Below are 19,954 nucleotides of genomic sequence, written 5' to 3'. Positions count from 1 at the left end.
AAAAGCCATCAGGAATGATCCTTACATCTATCAATGAATATCTTACAACTGAGTAAGCAAATTTTAAATTAAATAATGATGACAGATTATGTTTGTTTAATTAACATGAATGAGTAGCATATAAAATAGATGTACTGTATTAAATATAACAAAGGTTTAAAAGTTGACATGAGTAGGTCTAGCATATTATTTTAATGTCGACATGTTTCCTTGTTTCTTTGCCTCTGACCAAGGGTTGCACATATGTCCCTCAGTATTTCAAAATGTAATTAATTCAATTAGTTCTACAGTCCTGTTCTTTAATATTCATATAATGTGTTTGTTTTGTGTTCCTGATGCTCTTGGAGAAACGAGAAAGCTCAACTGTATCATAAAGGCCACTTCTACAAGCAAATCAAATGGAGGTTGTGTTATGTAATGTGAATGAATATGCGATCTCCAATGGACATCTAAGTCCACTGACATGCATTGAGCTCCCTCACAGGATTGAGTGCATCAGTCTGACATCATGGATCTCTTTAGGAGAAGGCTGGCTATGCCACGGGTGTTTCTTGAAATCAAGAACTACACAAAATGTCATAAAGCATCTGAGGGACCTTTGAGATTGAACAGTCGAGGTCAAAAGTACAGAAGGAAAGAAGGAAAACAGCTCCCCCATGTAATCTTTACTGTTCTGGTCCACAAAACTGGTGTAGACCAGTCATATTCTGAAGAAATATATGATCCACAAAGCAACAGTCCTCAACATCTCTCTCACGTTCTTTCATACCCATGTAGGAAATCACATTTCTTTTAGACACAAAAAAGTGCGTGTTGAGGAACACAGGCAACATTTTCACTTTGCTCCACTCAGACTATATTCCTGTCAGAAAAAGCATGATGTCCTCTTGCACAGGTCAAAGCCCTGTGTTTGGAAATTCCTCTTACAAAAACTGAAAAACGTAATGAGGCAACAAATGTAACTGTAACACATGCTGGGGTTGTGCAGCATTTCCTCTACAGCAGGCTATTTATATTTGTGTGATTTCGAATTCATGGCCTTAAAATTTTAAAACTATATAAAGAAAAAATTGCCCCATGACCAACATTTTTTTCCATGATCAGAGAGTTTTATTTCTCTGCTACAAAAGTCCATCGAAATCGAGTACATGTAATGGCACATTAATTGTTCCGGACTATAAACAAAAAGCCTATGATGGAGCGCTTGAGCTCTTTAGTCCATCAAAAAGCACATCACTAAGAGCAGGAGACTGTGTTCTACCTTCAAAAAGGTTATTTCGAAGATGCTTTAGTGTTGATTGAAAAGCCACAACTCGCATACAAGGCTTTAACATTTGTAATCTTCCAAAGCAAATCTTTTGAGCACAATATACAAAATAACTTCTTAACTATAGGCCTATGGATATACATGATCTAAACAAACTCTTGACTTACTTTAGCAATATCTTCTCTGATACGAAGATTCCGGACAGTGATGCGCCTCTTTGAGTCGAAGTTCTGCCCAGGCATGTCAATGTCATCGGCATACTTGTCTTCATCTTCATCCTCGCTGTTGTGATCCCTTTCCTGAAAAACATTTGGAAGTATCAATAATACAGTAGCATTTAGGATTTTAGGTCTAAAAATGGCATCTGGTACTTGGAAAGTTATAACATTTATGAACATCTTTGGAAGAAGCTGTAGCAGAATAGAGCAACCTGTTGCCAACGTGAGGAACAATGCTCAAGTCCAAATAATAAATATAAGTTCATGTAAAAAACGAATTCCAGAGAAAATACCAAGAATCTCTCCAGTTTGTTTTAAATCTATATTATGTAAAATAAACAAGTGTTCTGTCTTTTTTCTTTTTAATATCTGGTTAGTGATTGGTTTCCATGAACTATTTGTCCATTTCAATAAAATGTTTAGTAAACATTTTTTAACTCAGGAAATTATAATATAACATATCATCTGTAGGAAAGTGCCCCTCTTTGACATGGTCACTTCCACTTTTTACCTGGTAAATCATGTGATTTCAACTGAAAGTGCACTGGGTTCCTGCTAACAGGTCCCCAGTGCCAGAGCTCTTTCCCCAAACTGTACAATTGTTCACCCAATTGGCAAAACCTTTAGCACCCTCTGTAAATCCCTAGTAAATTGCGGTACTGTTAGTACCACAATTTATCCACTGTGTAAATTGTATTGTGGTAACTGCTGGTTAGAGCTTACTTAAGATTTTACTGTATTGTAAGCCACCACTTTCTCCAAAGTTTTTGCCTGATACTTTGTTTTCTTCTCATTTTTCATTTTTCTTCTTGTAAGCTCGGTACAGGATTGTGTCCGTGTTTCACCCTCTTTGTTGCTTTCACTTTGTTTAATTCCTTTTGCATCTGCTCTAAATAAATGTTCCTCTGTCCAGCTGGACATTGGAACACTATCCATAGTTCTTATTGAAGTCTATGTTGAAATGTTTTCATTATCTATCTTTAAGCTAAGGACCTTTGTTCTTTAAAATAAGTAATCACCCGAGGTCCAAAGCTACTTGATCGGGTCCCCTTGTTAATTATACTGTAATAAAACAAAACTGTCACCAAGTCATAGCGAAATAAAACAAAAACAAAAAAATAAGCAAACATTTATAAACTTTGTGAAAAACCGAAATTGCACCCTTACAGGTACATATGCAGATAATTACTTGACCACGAGGAAGTGCTAACACCTGCCCGTAAAAATCAAAACATTGATAGCTTTATGTGAATTATTCAAATATGTAATAACACATCATGCTTAGGTCAAAAAATAGCAGATGGTCTCAGAGAAAGAAATTATGTTTCTCATAGGTCCGTGGAAGTGTATAAAGCCATTTCAAAACAATAGGAAGTGCATCGTTCCACATGGAGAAAGGTATACAAATGTAGAATTTTCATTATAGTAAATTCACCACAAGATCGCACTGTATTATGCTGGTAGTGATCACAGAGAAACCCAAAGGTAAATCTAGAGGACCTACATTCTTCTATCAATATGGTACGTGTTAGAGTTCATTCTAACAATAGGAAAGGTCTGAACAATGAAGGCTTTCATGAACAGATAACTAGGAGAAAGCCCTATTTTTCCAAAAGGAACATTACTACACAATTCAGCAAATACCTCATACTAACCATCAAGTATGGCGGCGAAGGGGTGACAATTTGGACTTACTTTGCAGTCAGTGGATCTTTCAAAATAAAGGAGTCTGCCATGAACTCCTCTCTATACCAGTACATTCAAGAGGAAAGCATGAGAACATCTCCCAAAAAGCAAAAGCTTAACCGAAAATGGTTCACGCAACATGACAATGATCTAACCCACAACACTAAATTTACAAATGAATGATTAAAAACACAAAGAAAGAATCAGGATTTTGGAATGTTCAATTAAAGTCTAGCCTAAACCTTGGCTAATTTTACATGATCTAGAGAGCTATGCTTAAATGAATACTCTCAAACATCCCAAAGCTCATTGAGTTTTGTAATGGGTGGGTATTCCTGTCAAATAATGAGAGACGGATAATAATGTTAGGTAAAGTTTATTTCAAGTTAATGCTGCTTAAGAATCTTTCACACCTTACTAAATCACTGAGTACACTTTTTCCTGCAAGGCAACTGAACGTTGACTAACTTCTTTGCTTGATAATGACAAAGTTACATTTATGTGTATTATTCATCACATCAACATCTATATTCTGGTAGGACATGGGGAGAACCATCTGCCTCTCCATCTCTCAATATATCTTACTTTGTAGCTCCATCTATCTCTATATCTGTCTCTACATCTCCCTCTGCAATACTCTCTGGCTCCATGCGTCTCTCCCTGTCTAAATACCCCCCTCATTCTCTACAAATCTCTCAGTTTCTAAGTTACTCTGTCTCGTAAGCCCTTTCTTTGTCTATATGTCACTCTCTCCATCCTATATATCCATCTCTGTCTATGTGGGCATCTATATATCTAAAAATATTCATATTCTCTCTCTCTGATAAAATGTTGCAGCTTTGTGAAAAAGTAAAATTACTTTTCAGGAGTATCAGTATTTCTATTGCAGGAATACAGACAAAGTCTAACCTTTTCCTTCTCTCAATGTTCATTTTTCACTGCTAAACACAGTTTTTTCTGCCCTTTCGGTCATTAAATGTGTTACTCTGCTAAAGTCAAAATATAAGTTCACTGGTAAGCCTATTGTTTATTCTCTCATCTTCCCACTCATTAGGTCTCCTATTTTAGCATGCATTATGCCCAAAACTGTGTGGTAAATCATATTTAAAGGAAAAAAATGACTAACCCACATATCGGAGAAAACATATTTATAATTACATTTCACATGCATAACTTCCTGGAAATAAAAAAAAGATTCATTTGATTCCAGTATATGAATGCTACTACCGTCTGTGAATTCAAGTCGTCTTCTCCCCAGTGCTTCTTGGAAGAGTTCTGAAGTAAATAAAAAAAAGAAGTCTCATCACTTCTGTCAGTTAAATAAATGGTAACATTCCAAAGAAAATAGTATCTTTGCAAGACACTGGATCCTTGGAACGAATAACGCCAACATAAAAATATCAATTACTTTATGTACAAGTATTTAGGAGATTTTGCACAACCCATTAGTCTAGCTCAACACTACTAAAGAGATACAGGACACTGAAGAGGATACAGAGCTAAAAGGTTTTTCATATGTGAAACTCATTGATATTAGGGGCTTCAAGAGTGAAGAGAGTCTGTACCTCAAGCAAATTCAAAATAGATTGTTAGAAGATTTGCAATGCTTCGCTGGTATTCCACTTTCATTAATGGGAAGAGCAGTCCTGATTCAGATAATATCGTTTGGGTTGAGAATAAACCTATAGACCCTATAGCTTTATAGACTAGCTAATGTGAATCAATGGCAATAGTGCATTCAAAAGAAAGACTTTCTACAGATCTGTACACAAAGCAGGACTGAGCTTTTCAGATGTCCTCAATTATTAGTGGGCATACCTAATTAATAATTATTACCACTGACTGCATATGCCAAGCAAACAATCCTCTATTCAGGGAGAAGGCTGAGGAGCACAGTTTTCTTTTCCCAAAGGTGTATTCCTACAATAGAGATGTCTAACACACCATACAAACTTGGAAAAGAGACAAGGTATAGGTTGGGGAAAGACCAGTGCTGAATGTTGTGAGATGAGTGGATTTGGGGAAATATAAAATTAATTGTAGATTAAATAATCAAGAATGTGCCTTCTTCGAGCGGCACTTGAGTGGTACAGTAGAAGGTGATCAGAACATGATAATGCAAGTATTGGTGACAAATGCTGGCTGATCACTCCATCCATTGCATTTGGAAATGGCAGAACAACCCCATGTAACCATTCCCAAATCAATGTTATATACTCCAACAGGATGAGGCACCACTGTGGTCATTCTTGGAGACAAATCAGACTATGTCAGCACCATACCAGGCAGAAAAAATGAAAAAGAATTTAAAACAGCTTGACTCCGAACCTTTGCATTTCAGAAGTAAACTTGTTTTAAAAAAACTTCGTAATGCTGCCTTCAAAAAAACTCCAAAACATACGATTCATGAGTTTAATCACCAGTTCTATATAAGAAAGACTGGAGAAGAGCATTCATTTAATTTATTTTGTGTTGCACAAAACCGAGAGTTAAGGGAGTACAAAGAACCAATGTTTGACCCTAGCTTAATAGTTGGAATCCATATAACTAAAGTTGGATGTCATTTATCTCACCAACTGTAACTGAGTGAACAGCTTAGCCAAGACATATAATAGCATATTTTGGAGTTGGGTGGTATTGCAAAATATCCCAGTTTCTTGAAGACATTCTACACCTGGAGAAGAATTTACAGGTCGAGACAAATCCACTGGTTACTCCTCTTCAGAAAGCACAAAATATCCCATGACCACACAATTCCAAATTAGGGCCTATTTGTCTATCTAATAACCTAGATCTTGTCCAAGTGTCAGTCTATAATATTTCTAAGCCTCGCCATGTAGATTAAGAAGGCCATGTAGTATGCACTTATCAATTAAGTCAAGCAGATATCTACAGTTACAAAACGGGTCTTACTGTAGAGTGGTAATATTTAAAAATAAATCAATCAGTGAATACTTCAAAGCAGGGCTTGCAACTTACTCCTAAGGTTCAGCACACATTTAGCTACCACCCTAGAATAAACCAGTTGTTTAAACCTCTAAAGACTGCTTTTAAGATGCCTAACAGACTTGCTGCCAGAGAGGTGCAAGTCAACTGACAACCATACGTCATCTTTTAGGTATCCTTTTTGCCCAACACAAGGTATCTTAAACACAACAGCTAATGCACTGAATAATAGTACAAGGGAATGACTACGTAAAACTAACAAAAAAATAAATCACAAGGACAGAAATTATAATGCATACTAATGAATGTCACCCTCAGAGGACCTGTGGGAGAGAAAAATAAAAGTATTTCTAAATACTTCTCCGTCAATATGAGACAGGAGCCAACAATTAAGCCGCTGTCCTAAAATCAAGGGCCGGATTGATTAGGTCTAATTTTTCCAAGAGTAATAAAGGTGACACAAAAGTCCATAAGTAAAGCAAAAAGAAGCATGTAATAATATTGTTGCGCTTGTGTTACGAGATAAATAAACCACCCATGGAGAGACGAAGAAAGAAGACTTTGGGGAGGAAAAAAATAATACATTCTGCCTTCGGAAAAATGCTCCTCAGAAAACCAGAAGCCATCAACTCCTAAATGACACAGACAAGCATCTGTGCGATGTGCTTTCGTCTCTATTATTAGAGTGCCCTGCAGAACATAACAGAATTGGCTGATTCTAAGCTCTTTTGCAAGAGAAACATGATACAGAACATCATGCTTAAAACATTGGAATCATCAAGAAGGGATGAGAGTTCCAAACCTATGTACCTAAGTAACTGCAAAAACAGAAGTAATCCCAGTCTTGTAGCGGTCACAGGGCTAAATAAAATTGATTACTAAAATATAATTGAGTCCTGAAGTGCTCAAACACAATAACGTTTATACACAATTTCAGGAGAATGTTAAACAGTAATGGCTTTTATAACTGCAGATATTTCTTTTTATCACTGTACATAAAATCACATAATCCTATAGGAATTTGATCTGGTGGATTGACAGCCCTACTTAATATTTTACCCACTTGCTAGAACTGGCATTGTACAGCAATGTAGATAGGGTCCTGAAGAGGAAACAGCTTATTACCAACAACTCCTCCGATGTCTGCTTAGAATACGGTGCTGACATTATTAGACAACTGCAGTCCCTGCTTTGGCTTCACCCACTACCAGTCCCTTTGTTGCCTTGACACACTACTATGCCCCTTTTCTTTTCCCCACAATATAACAATTGCACCACAGAAAGGTACCCACAGTACTGAAAAAAAATGATCCTGTGTGTTACTTTGTTCCTTTTTTTGTCCGTTTTACTCACAACTTGCTCCACTAGCTTTCCTGAAGCCAACTCCTCTTGTAGTTTCTGAGCTTTCAGTGTACGCTTGGCCTGCAATGGAGAGGAGCAACATTTGAAAAACACTTGGCGTGAAGCAGACACATAGCCAAACATGCTACATAATCCATCCATATTATGTTGTTGCACAACTAGCTTGTCATACTTTCCTTGCAAGATGATGAATTTCACTAGGTCAGGATACAACATATTTTATAAGAGGAGTTCCCTATCCAGAGCTATTAGTAGGCACAATGATTAATTATTGCTTTCATTTAGGTTATTGGGTGTACAAGTCATTAAAAAAATGATACAGAATAACACTATTTCGGGTTGGGTGCATTATAAGGTAAAAAATAACTATTGACTATACCCAGGTAATAACTTAACACAAACAATGCTGCAAGTATATCATACTTCCAGTGCAAGAGTGGAGGTCAATCTAGTAGGTTTACGGGAAAATTTACAGACAAGCAGCCCTTATTCTCTATCACTCACTTATAACACTCTAGGTGGCAGCACAGATTTGTAAACGGTTATACATCTACAACTAATACAGTTATGGAAAAGGGGGTTGAATGAAAGATTCATAAAACTACTAAAGCACTGGACACTTCATGGAAAGAGGATCCAAGATGACCGCTCTTCACGATCTCTGAATTTTAAACATCAGAAGGTGGGACATGTTTGGTCTCATCACAAAAATGTTTGTGGCTGCTTGGCCATGTATGTGGCAACATCATGGTGATCGAGTAAGAAATGATTTACGTAAATGTAACTCCAGTTCTCCAACATTGGCATCTTGTACAGATTCCCATGCTTGAATCATTCCCTGTCGTCAGGCTGGGAAATCCCTGGTACATTAAAATAGTAGTACACAGTGTAAAATAGAGAACACACAGTATATATTGTCGACCTTAGTTTCTAGGGATACAAGGAAAATAACATTCCTTATTATATCCCCCCTACCTTTTTTACATTAGTCCTGGGACCCTTATAATTAAAGTTTTTTCATAGGGCATTTCCCAGAGACTTTTTAACTCTTAATCACTTCACATATAGCACTCCACTCACTGCTCATAACCCTGCTCCGCTGTATCTCAGGCGTTGTAGCACAACTGGATTGTGCTAGACAATCCAGTTGGGCCCCGATGATGAAGCATGCCACCTACTAGGTAGGTGGGTGAGGGGTTTCTTACACAGCAGTTGTGCTCTCCTTCCTTTCACGTTGTTTTCAACAATCTCAGCGAAAAAGTTTGCTTTGAGTCATGAAACTTGTCCATTTTGTTTGATCATATTGTTCTGGGGAAGAGGACAAGTTTTCCTTTTCCTCGCTCTCTTGTTGTTCTCATTTATTTTTTTTATATTGTAAAATGGCCATATGCCTGAAACATAGTATGTTTAGTAACACATTCACATAATCTGAAAGAACCCGAGGTTAGAGCAGAGCTCCGACAGAGGACTCCCTCACACACGACATGCATTAGAAAATCTGAGCTATGGTGACATCTGGGGGGTGGGGGGGGGAGGGAGTGGGAATGCTTAAGCTTCCACCTCACTGGCTGAAGTTGATGTGTTACTGAACATACTATGTTGCTTAAGACCTATGGCCATTTTACATTATATACTGTTTGCTATGTATTTTACACTGTATACTGCTATTTACATGTAGCGGGGATTCCCAGCCTGATGACGGGTTAGGATTCAAACATGTGAATATATAAAAGATCCAACGTTGGTGAATCTGCCTGCCGCGTGGGCTAACAACATCCCTGGTTCAGGAGTGCTCTTCGAACCCCCTTAATTTGCCCAGAATTCTTCACATTTACTTGCTGTGCCCGACATTCTTTCAGTTCCAATCATCTTGAAGAATGTACAATGCATATGGGACTATTTAAAGCATTCACTGGCATGGAGATAAAAACCCCTGGGTTTACATTAGGAATCGCTCCTGCACCCCTCACACCATATGTCTCACAGAGGCGCTAATGTATTCCTGCATATCAAAATCTCCTCCCCCTTTCCCTTCCAAAACAAACCCAAAAAAATCAGCCTCTACACTTTTTAGAGTTCTGAATTATACTTCTAGACATGAGAGGTTCACATTTTCCTACTGTAATCTCAGAGCTGTTCTGATGGGTCTATCCCATAATCTGCAGGCTGCAAGGAATGGTGAAGCAAATGCTTTGAAATACATTCAAGGGAAGAGTAACTCGTCACAAGTCTCAATCTACTTGGGTAGAGGCAAAAAATGATCTTAACAGTCAACAGATGACCCCATTGTAAATCACATTCAATTAAAAGTCGAAGGGTAACATGAAACCTGAACAAAACTTGTTGGCACAAACTATCATTTTCATCTGGAAATAGGATTACAGCTGTACCCTGAATAAGCAAAAACTGAACAAACCAGGTCCACTTTGGAATACTCTTCCACAATCTTCATGTGTTCCTCAGGGTTGTAGCCATTCCAGCGATCCCTCTTTCCATCATAGTCAAACATTAGCTGTGGCTGAGAGTGCTCATCTGGTGCGATATTTGTTCCAGTGAATTTGGCCCCAACTTTCCTGGGCCTCTAAAAGAACAAAAATACCATTTTTACGAACAGATTCAAATTCACTTGACTCCAACATAACGAATAACGTATACCAATATGTCAGGGGTCTCCAACCTTAAGTTGGCAAAGAGGAACATGGCAGAATCAAATTAAATGGTGAGCAACATCCAAATCACAACATAACTTGGCGATGTAAATATGCTGGTACAAATAATTGAAACAGGATTTAAAACACAAAGGATATTAATATATAGACATACTATACATTATATTTAGTTACAGACATATTCAAACAACAGAAAAACGGACTGTGGTAGTGTTAAAGCAACACATACATTTTCATAGGCGTTTGCCTTCAGAAGGCCTATTAGCTTAATTGTAGATGTAGACCTTGCATCTTTCATTTCCATATTCAATCTTCATTTAACAGTAAAATACCGACCAATTTTCAATGAGGTAATCTTTCATTTTAACAGTTCAATTTGTACCAAGTTACTTTCCTAGGTTAAGGAATGTGCCCCATTTTTTCATGGCCAACTCTACTTTTTTCCCACTGGTACTGATCTTTTTCAACTGGAGGTTCCTGCTGACTATGCCCTTGTGCCAGGGCTCCTTCCATAAAAACAAGGTAAAATAGCCTAATTGTAACACATTTGGCACACACTTTAGCACCCCTGTAAGTCCCTAGGGCATGCCTGCTAAAGAGGGTTCCCTAAGGTCTGCAGTTTGTTTCATGCCCCCCTAAGGGACCCCCATACAAATTGCATGCAGGCTGCCATTGCAGACTGCATGACATGTCCTTTGCAAACACAACATGGCACACACACTACAGGTAATATATGTAAGTCACCCTGACAGCAGGCCTGGACCCAGCCACTCCACTACACCAGCAGGCACCGACTGTAGCTGCAGGGGAAATCATTCTGTCGCCCCCGTGCCCACTGAGGGAGCAGAACTCCAGCAAGAGAAGATATCTTTGTGCTCCAGGAGGTCAGTGTGAGAAAGTGGCTCTGTATATACTGTTCCCTAATAGGTACAGGGTGTACAGAGTCCACAGTCCCCCAGGGTTTAACAGAGGTTAAAGTTAGATATAACCTTACTCTCTAAAGTGGTAGCTTGGTCGAGCAGTAAGGCAGTACCAGAGGACAGTGTAAAGCATTTGTTGTACACACTCAGTCAGAAAAAGGTTTCACACACTCAATAACTGAACTCTAGGCCAATGGTTTATATAAAAAAAATATATATGCTTGTTTTATTTTAGAACCAACACTTGGGTTTAAAATATACTTTCTCAACAGGAGATGTTTCATATAAATACTTTTGCAATATGCAATAGACTTTAGTAAACAGTTACAAGTGGTTGCAGAAGGCAACTCTATTTTTAAACACAACAATACATTGAGCTCAATGGTAAATTCAATTTATTTGCAACAGATTACTTTTTAGATTACTTTTGGAATTCCAGGACTGGATCCTAGATTCAGTCCTGGGTCAGTTCTCAGAATCAAGTGATGAAAGTCGACTTAAGTACTGTAATGATTTTTAACTAATATTTAGCTAGTTCAAAAGTTGACACTTAGAAAATATTTCAGAGAAAACAGTCAATGATTCCCTATGGAAGAAAATTCAGGTTACAGGTACAGTATGTTTTCGTTTAGACTCAGTACTGGGACCTTTATCCAAAACAGGTAAGTAATTAAGTTTTCAGATATTATACGATTTTTTAAGAATATTTTAAGATTGCAGAAATCGACACTTAGAAGAAATTTCACAGAAAAACAGTCAATGGATTCCCATGGAAGAAAATTGAGTTAAGGGTAAGTATAGTTGTAGGAGTTTTTCAGAGTCAGTGCTGGGCACCAAGATCCAGCACTGGGAGTTCACCTAAGAGGAGGTGAGTAAATTCGTTTTTGTCACTCGGCTGATTTTTGGTGAATATTTGAAGATTTGAAAAGTCCACACTTAGAAGAAATTTCAGGAAAAAGCCAGTCAATGTTACCCCATGAGGAAAATGAAGTTAGCGGTTTAAGGGTAAGTACTCGACTGGCAGAGTTGAAGTTCTGGGCATAGACTCAGGGGTCCCCCAGTGTCAGGTAGGTACAGTTGGATCACCCTCAGCGGCTCTAGGGCGGCCGGGTGCAGAGAGAGTTAGGCCCAATGTTATCCTATGAGGGATAGGGGGGGCCTTGGTTGGTGGCTGCTGACTGGCAAGCCACACGGCTGTGGGAGCTGGGTTCCTGGTCACTTACTCAGGGCAAGTGGGGAAGTAGAAAAGAGTAGAGTTTTCACTGCCAGGGCCACTCGGGCGGCTGGGTGCAGAGGGCTTTTGAGCCTTCGGGCGCTCAATTGATTTCTATGGGAAATCTCCGGTTTGGAAAAAGACTGCATGCTCGGGGACGAGGACTCTTCAGGTGCCACCACCACTTCGAGAGGTAAGTTGGGTAGTTGGAGGTTCGGTGGGTACCCCGGGATTGGGCGCGGGGGACCGCAGGGCGCCGCTTGCAGGGGTGCCTTTTGGTGTCGGGAAATCTTACCCTCTGTTGATCGCGGTTGGGGGGGCACCTTGTTCTGAGGCTGCAGGCTTCTTCAGGAGTGTCGAGGGGGGTCCTTGGGTGTCGGACTCGGGGTCACAGTCCCGTGGGGTCGTCCTCGGGGTCTTTGTCCACTCCGGCACTGGCCAGGCTTGGCTGGTGCAGAGTGTGCTGGGTTCGCGGTTCCGGGCTGCTGCCAGGGGTTAGAGATAGGTTCTGAGTAGAGCCTCTACTCATGGGAGTTCCAGGGGCTTAGAGCCAAAAGGTAGCCAGGTCCTCCGGGGTTGGTGAGGTTGCTGGCCACAAGAGATGGAGCAGGTTCGAGGGTCGACAGGCCGGTAGGGCTGGGGCCAAAGCAGTTGGTGTCTTCCTCTTTTTAGCGGCTGCAGGGCAGGTCTTTGTTCTTCCTGCTCTTCTTGTAGTTTCGAATCTGGAATCTGGGGAAGGAAGGTTCAGGGTGCCCCTAAATACTAGATTTAGGGGCGTTACAGGTAGGTGAAGGCCAGGGACCAATGGGTACACCCCCTATCCTGCCTCTCTCCTGTGGGAGGGGGGCAGTAGCCTAATCCTGATAGGGTAGGGCCTCCCATCTTCAAGATGGCGAGAGCCCGGAGATGTGCTTCACCTCGCCTCCCCCACCTGAGGGGTGGGGTGGACAGACTGGCACATCCCCTGTCCTTTTATGGGGTTTCCGGCCAAGCTTCCCGCCAGAGTGGGGGGTTGCAGTGGCCTGGGGAAGCTCATAGAGGCGGCATGCCTTTGAAGCTTCCCTTTGCTCATCCTGGGGGAGGAGATTTATCACCTCGCCCAGGATGTGCATTGTTGCAGGCCCTGGAGAGCAGGGGCTCTCCCACCCAGGGGTCCAGCAACGTGTCTGCTGTGTGGCAGCCTGGGCAGCCTCAGAGCATCCGTGGATTGTAGGTTAGTTGTGAGGGGGCATCTCTAAGATGCTCTCTGGGGTGCTTGGTACATTAAATTCCACACTGGCACCAGTGTGGGTTTAATGTGCTGAGAAGTTTGATACCAAACTTCCCAGCCTTAAGTGTTGCCATTATGGAGCTGTGGAGTTCGTGTTTGACGAGCTCTCAGCACCATGTACTCTTAAATGGCAGCACTGCACTTACAGTGCCCAGGAATGGACCTGGGTACTGTAGGGGCACAGGGCTCCTGCTCCTGTGCCCACACCATTGGCATACGGCACCCAGCCAGAGGGGTGGCTGATATATGCCTTGGCAATGTAGGTGATGGGCATGGCACACAGAGATGTGTGCCATGTCGACTCTTTGTTTTGTCCTGCACCCAGACACCCAGCCTGCAAAGGCAGTGTGTGTGTGTAAGGGTTTAGGGCCTCTAAGGGTGGCACAATGAGTGCTGCAGCCCTTAGAGGCCTTCCCTGGTCACAAGGCCCTGGGGACCTAGGGTACCATTTACCAGGGGCTGACATGTGGCCAGGGTTTGCCAATTTGGAGTTTGTGTGTTTTAGGGAAGGAACATAGGCCCTGGGCACCTGATTGGCAGGAGTCTAGGGTACACTCAGTCAAAGTACATTCAGCAATTTAGCAAAAAGTGGGGGCATACCATGCAAGAAAGATGGCACTTTCTCACAGTCAGATCCATCTCCTTTCCAAGTTTGGAGATGCCAGGACCCCCAGGAGCCTCCTTGCACCAATACCGAGGTACTGGAGCCAGTTGCAAGCCCCACGGCTTGTTTGTGGTCAGTCGGAAACCCATCGCCGCTAAAACTTACCTGCATGTTAATGACTTTGAGAGAGGCCAGCTCCACGCGAAGAGTGGCCCTGCTGTGGTTATTTTCACTCTTCAGCAGGTACCCCGAGAACTGTGAGAGCCTATAACTCACTGAACCACCAGACAGAACACATCTGCACCCAAGATCTCCAGCCTGGGCTTGTAGGACAGTGCCCTTTTTTGTCATGGTCACTCCTACTTTTTGCCACCGGTACTGATGTTTTTCGACTGATGTGCACTGGGTCCCTGCTAACCAGGCCCCAATGCCAGCGCTCTTTCCCAGAAGCAAGGTAAAATGGTCTGATTGTCACACAATTGGCACACCCTTTGGCACCACGGTAAGTCCCTGGTAAAATTATACTCCTTGTGTGGGATTGCTCCTTTTAGGTCTCGCCTGAGCCAGCACATGCGCTGCACTGGCGAGATATTTAGTGAGTTGGCTTTAAAAAGCCGACCACAGCTTTTTGTGTGGCATAGAGCGTGCGGTTACGCGCACAGTGACGAGCCGTCATGGCTCGTTAAGTGCATCACTCACGAGCACCCTTACAGCCCGCGATCACTTTCACTTTGACAGCCGCGTCACTTTCATAGCCGCGCGGCCAATGCTTGTTCTTTGCAGGTCCCTCCTGCATTCCCTACGTGTCCCTTTATCCTTTCATCTTTAACTTTCACCTTGACACCACACAGCGTCGTCGTCTTTTCTCTCACGTTTCTTGCTCTCCTCTTATCTGGACTTTACTTATTTTAGCCATGTGTTTAATTTCTTTCCCTCCTCTTCAACCCAACTCCGTAGGTTCGCTCTCGTCTTTTTACAGCATTGGGTCTGTAGGCGTCTTTTTCCGATCTTCCACTCTCTAGTGCAATGTTCTTTCAGTTTCTTTGCATTATGTTTACGCGGTTTACCTGTCATTCACTTTCCAATTGTTATTCTATATTTTAGATCTAAGTTTTGATTCCCTCTTTACCCATTCACCATTGTCTGTGTTTATATGGTATTGTCGCCCTCTCAGTTCTCCAGCTCTCTTGATCTTGTCTCTCCAGTTTCCTACCTCCTCCCCCTTTACCTAAGCCTCTCCTCCCCACATACCCGGAGTGTTTCATGAGCTCGCACGTGCCGTGAATGCGCACTTCCCTTGTAGGGAAATCCGTGACAATAACACACGTAAAAGCACAGGGGGGTGTCCGCTCCACTTCAAGTGCCGGATGGAACCCCGCTTCTCCCTTCCCCACTAGGGACCAGCAGTGAAAATAGTGCTGTACTCGTACTCCAGCCCCCCAGCACCACTTCAAAGGACACCCTAACCCAGGTCAGCACGGCTTCATGACATTGGATGAACCTCTGTACTCCACACCCAAAACACGCATGACCAAAGATCTAACAACTTCGGAGGGTGGTTAGACACATTATAAATGGTCAACTGCCAAGTTCGACACCATAAGTCAACCCCGACTTTTCACCACAACGTTTTGCATTATGGGACTTTTAGTTTCAGTTCAGAGTGCAGGCCTTTAAATCTCGGCATTAGAGTACTGTGGGTTGAAAGTCCTTATTGTCTTGTGGTGTTTACAGCTATCTTCCGTTCCACCACAGGTTAGGTACCTTTTGCAGTTTGCCTTAAGCATTTTAAAATGTCGTTTTTTTCCACCTGTCTCATAAAGCGCACACATCTTCCCGAAAAGTTGTTCAAATGTCTTGGAAATAGTAGAGAATTGTATCTGATACACCTGAGGGTGGGGGTGCTCGTGATGAGGTTCCAGCACATACAGTAGCAGGTGCAACAGCACCACGGTTTTTCGGGCCCATTAAACCCATCTGGGGTTTTACTATCCAACCAGTGGATGGACGGACGGGTGGCGGAAAGGGGGGGGTAGTCATTTTTGTACATACACCAGGGCCCGTGGTACCTATGGTGTGTGTAAGTGCAGCAGTAGCCCTAATTGGACGTTCGTATAACTTTGTGGCAGTCACAGTAGTTGCGCTCCCGCGTGTTTCTTTCGCTTCTCAGGAGTGTCCGCACCTATTGGCCTTCTATGTCTCTCTTTTTATTGATGTCCTCTTTCCCTCACCTTTGCCATTATTTTATTTCTTTCGCTCTACAATGTTCTCTCTACCTCTTCCACTCCATCTATTACTCCCTTTGTTTTAATCTATCTCCTTCACTGTTTTCGTTCACTCTCTCTGCTTCCAATGTCTCGCTCGTTTACTATATCTGTCTTACATCTGTCTCTCTCTCCCTATTTCACCATTCTCTACTTCTCCCTCACCCTTCCTTTGTATTAGCCTCATCTCTCTACCTCATCTGCACCTCTTTTCTCTCTACTTCTTATATCTTTCTATTTTTCAACCCACTGGCTCTACCTGCCTCTCTGCCTCGCTATTTTGTTTACCTGACCTGTCATTCTGTGCTTCACCTTTCTATTTGTGCTATCTCATTATAAATCACCTCTCTTCCTATCTGATTTCTCTCTAGACCTTGCCCCTCGGGTTGGCACCTTTCTTACCAGCCTACATTTAATACTGCATACCAGGCCTCTAAATACAAGCACTGGCATAGCCAATAGGTCTCGCCTTAGGGACCTTATACGTTTTTAGCCATGCAACAGTTTATGTTATTGCACCAAGGATATTGTGCTGCATAACTAAATACTTATAAGGTCCCAAAAGCGAGACCTATTGGCTATGCCAATGCTAGTTTGAGATAGTCAACCCCACTCTTTGCCTGGTAAATGATGCGATTTCGACTGAAAGTGCACTGCGTTCCTGCTAACTAGGTACCCAGTGCCAGAGCTCTTGCCAAACTGTACAATAGTTCCCCCAATTGGCAAAGCCTTTAGCACCCTCTATAAGTCCCTAGTACCCTGGTACCTACGGCCTGAGGTACTAAAGAGGGCCCATAAGGGCGGCAGCACGAATTGTGCCACCATAGGGGAGCAAGCACATGCAAGACTGCCATTGCAGACTGCATGTCTTGGTGTGGACAAAAGGGAAAACTTGACATATCACACAGCCCTGTGTACCATGTCTCCTACCACTGCATGTTATACTTGTAAGTCACCCCTACGACAAGTCCGACAGCCCTAATGCAGGGTCCCTAGTCCTACATGTGAGGGCATACCTGAATAAGCAGATATGCCCCTGTGCTGGTCAGTTCCATTACTGCCAGTACAAGTGACCAGGGAAGCCATTTTAGAACATGTTCTGGACACTGGTGAAAACGAGTTCCCCAGCTACATGCTATCAAACATCTCTTATAGGTAAACCCAAAATGATGCCAGTGTCAGATTTATCCATACATGCTCTCAGAGGGCACCTTAGAGATGCCACCTGAAAACGCACCAGCCTCTGGTGTCCTTGCTGACTGGTTTCTGCCAATCTTCCATCTGAGAAGCTTTTCTGACTTCGTAGGGTGAGAGCCTTTTGAACTCAGGAAACCCAGACTAAAAGTCTGTCCAGGAAGAGGGTGTCACACTCCCTCCCACAGAATGACCAGCTGATAAGTCTCCTTGGGCCAGCAACTTTTAAAGAAGCTGCCACCTTTGGAATGCGAATCTGGCTGTCCTCAAAGGAGAGGAAGCTGCCCAGCTGTCCAGAGCCCCCTTTGGCACCAGGACAGGCGGGAAAATTAGCTAGCAGGTAGGCATGGCATCCCCAGGCTAGTACTACCCCTAAGGTGGGCTACTGTAAGGTGGATGCAATTTTTCAGAAGTAGCCATCTTTGTTATGGCATACTTAGGAATTCTGGGACAAGGTTTTGTCCACTTCCCACAGGAAATGGTCATATAGGAGCGTAGTGACCCCAAGGGTCAGTAGCACATTGGCTACTCCCCTAACACCCCTAAATTCAGAATTTAGGTGAGTCCCTGGCACCAGAGAAGCAGATCTTGATGAAGAGCAAATCCTGACGAAGGGCTGCAGAAGAGGAGAGAAGATGGAGCTGACATGGTACCATCTACATCCCTCATTGAAAACTGCATCAAAGCCAACAGCTGATTCCAGAAACCTAGGAGGACTGCCTGCCTTACGAAAAAGACTCAAGACCTCCCATGAACACCAGACTAGTTCCCTGCATCTTGCAGCAACTCGAAAAGAAAGGACTCTGAGGCCTCCGAACCGCCAAAATCCGGCACCTGAAGCCACCACTGCAACCGTCGCTCCAAGCTCGAATCAAAGTGGATGAACGAAGCCAGCAAGGTCCCCCAGCCCTCCAGAGCCCAAGTCCATTGCGGGTTCACCCCTCCTGGACCCTCCGACGTGGCTTGAGCCTCTGCATGTAGGCCCTCTTTACCGTGACTGCTCAGGTAAGGAAAAACCCGAAGTTTAGGGACACCTCTGCACTCATAGCCCCTGGGCCATGAAGGAGAGGACCAAAAGTGTCCCTACATCCCAGAGCATCGCATGGACTGAGCTCACCTGTTGCTTCATTTCAACTGGCCTTCGAGTCAGAACCTGCTGCTTTCTTTTCACAGAGATCGATCCCCATTGAATAACATTGGGCTCCCAAAGCTGTTTTGCACTCTGCACCCGGCCACCCTCATGCTGCTGGTGGTGTACTGTTCATGCTACCTTTTACCTTGCCCACCACTCAACTTAGATCCTGGACACTGGTCCTATAAGTCACGGAACTATACTTATCTGCAGAACTTGTTCTGCCTTCTTTTTTAAGTGAAAAGAAGTTATATTTAAAAACGTACTTTAACGATTTTTCTCAGATGCCTAAGTAGATCTAAAGATACTTGCTATTTTTATACATTGGTGTGGATCTCCTTCTTGAGCCATGTGTGTCATTTATTCATCATTGTGTGTATGTGCACGTCTTACACTCCTCTGTGTTAACCCTAAGGCTGCCCGACCACACCACCCCCTAATAGAGCACTTTGGGATTGCATAGCAAGCCCCTGTCCATTCATAGGGGAACTCCTGGACTCTTTACACAATATATCAGATTTTTGATATACCACATAAAGAGCCAGCTTCCTACACATTGTCTTAATAAACCTGTACTGTTGGCACTACAAGATTTATTATGACATGCATTCATAGTATAGCTTAGAGGTCCCCATGAACAAATCTAGTGTGCTGGCTGACTGGTATCGCCCAGTCTGCCACTATAGACAAGTTTCTGACCCCCTCGAGGTGAGATCCCACACTCTCTGAGGCTAGAAACAATGCTGGTTCCAGAGGAAGGTGTTCACACCTCCTCCAGCAGGATGGCAAGTGATTTAGCATATCAAGGTCAGGGGCTTCAAAGCTCTAGGTCAAAGATGGCCGGGGAACGGTTGTTATGGAAGCAAAGCTCCTCCAAGCCTGGATGAAGTAATGAAATGGATCGAGTGTATCATGAGATGTAGAGAATATTAATTTCAAGAAAGGATCCCCATAAGGGATTTCAATAGCTACCCAAGATCCTGGTTAAAACAGGTCAGCGCTGCGTGCAGGGAGACATCCAGATCCTCCTTGGATTCTTTAAAAGGACTAGTGCAGATGTGGTCTTCCCTCCGCATGATTGAATGGGAAATCCTTTCTTGAAATGAGTATCCTCTACATCTTGTGATACACTCGATCCATTTTATTACTTCATCCAGGCTTGGAGGACCTAGGCTGTGCACACTTGTATAGTCCTGAGGAAGACCTGCT

At 42.7% G+C, this 19,954-nt stretch overlaps 1 protein-coding gene across 4 annotated transcripts in view; it reads right to left on the bottom strand.

Annotated features, from left to right (window-relative positions):
- SLU7 (spliceosome associated SLU7) overlaps positions 1-19,954 on the bottom strand; it is a 264,929-nt gene that overhangs the window by 173,244 nt on the left and 71,731 nt on the right. For all 4 annotated transcript variants that reach the window (XM_085617820.1, XM_085617821.1, XM_085617819.1 and 1 more), the window contains exons 5-8: positions 9,896-10,060; positions 7,471-7,539; positions 4,399-4,446; positions 1,435-1,566 (exon numbers count right to left, since the gene is read on the bottom strand). In XM_085617820.1, the coding sequence (XP_085473946.1) occupies positions 1,435-1,566; positions 4,399-4,446; positions 7,471-7,539; positions 9,896-10,060 (414 nt within the window). The remainder of the gene's footprint in view (positions 1-1,434; positions 1,567-4,398; positions 4,447-7,470; positions 7,540-9,895; positions 10,061-19,954) is intronic.

Source organism: Triturus cristatus, chromosome 7 (assembly GCF_964204655.1).
Source record: "Triturus cristatus chromosome 7, aTriCri1.1, whole genome shotgun sequence".
Lineage (NCBI taxonomy): Eukaryota > Metazoa > Chordata > Amphibia > Caudata > Salamandridae > Triturus > Triturus cristatus.
The sequence above is the reverse complement of the archived record's forward strand: the minus strand, read 5'-3'. Positions and strand labels throughout refer to the sequence as shown.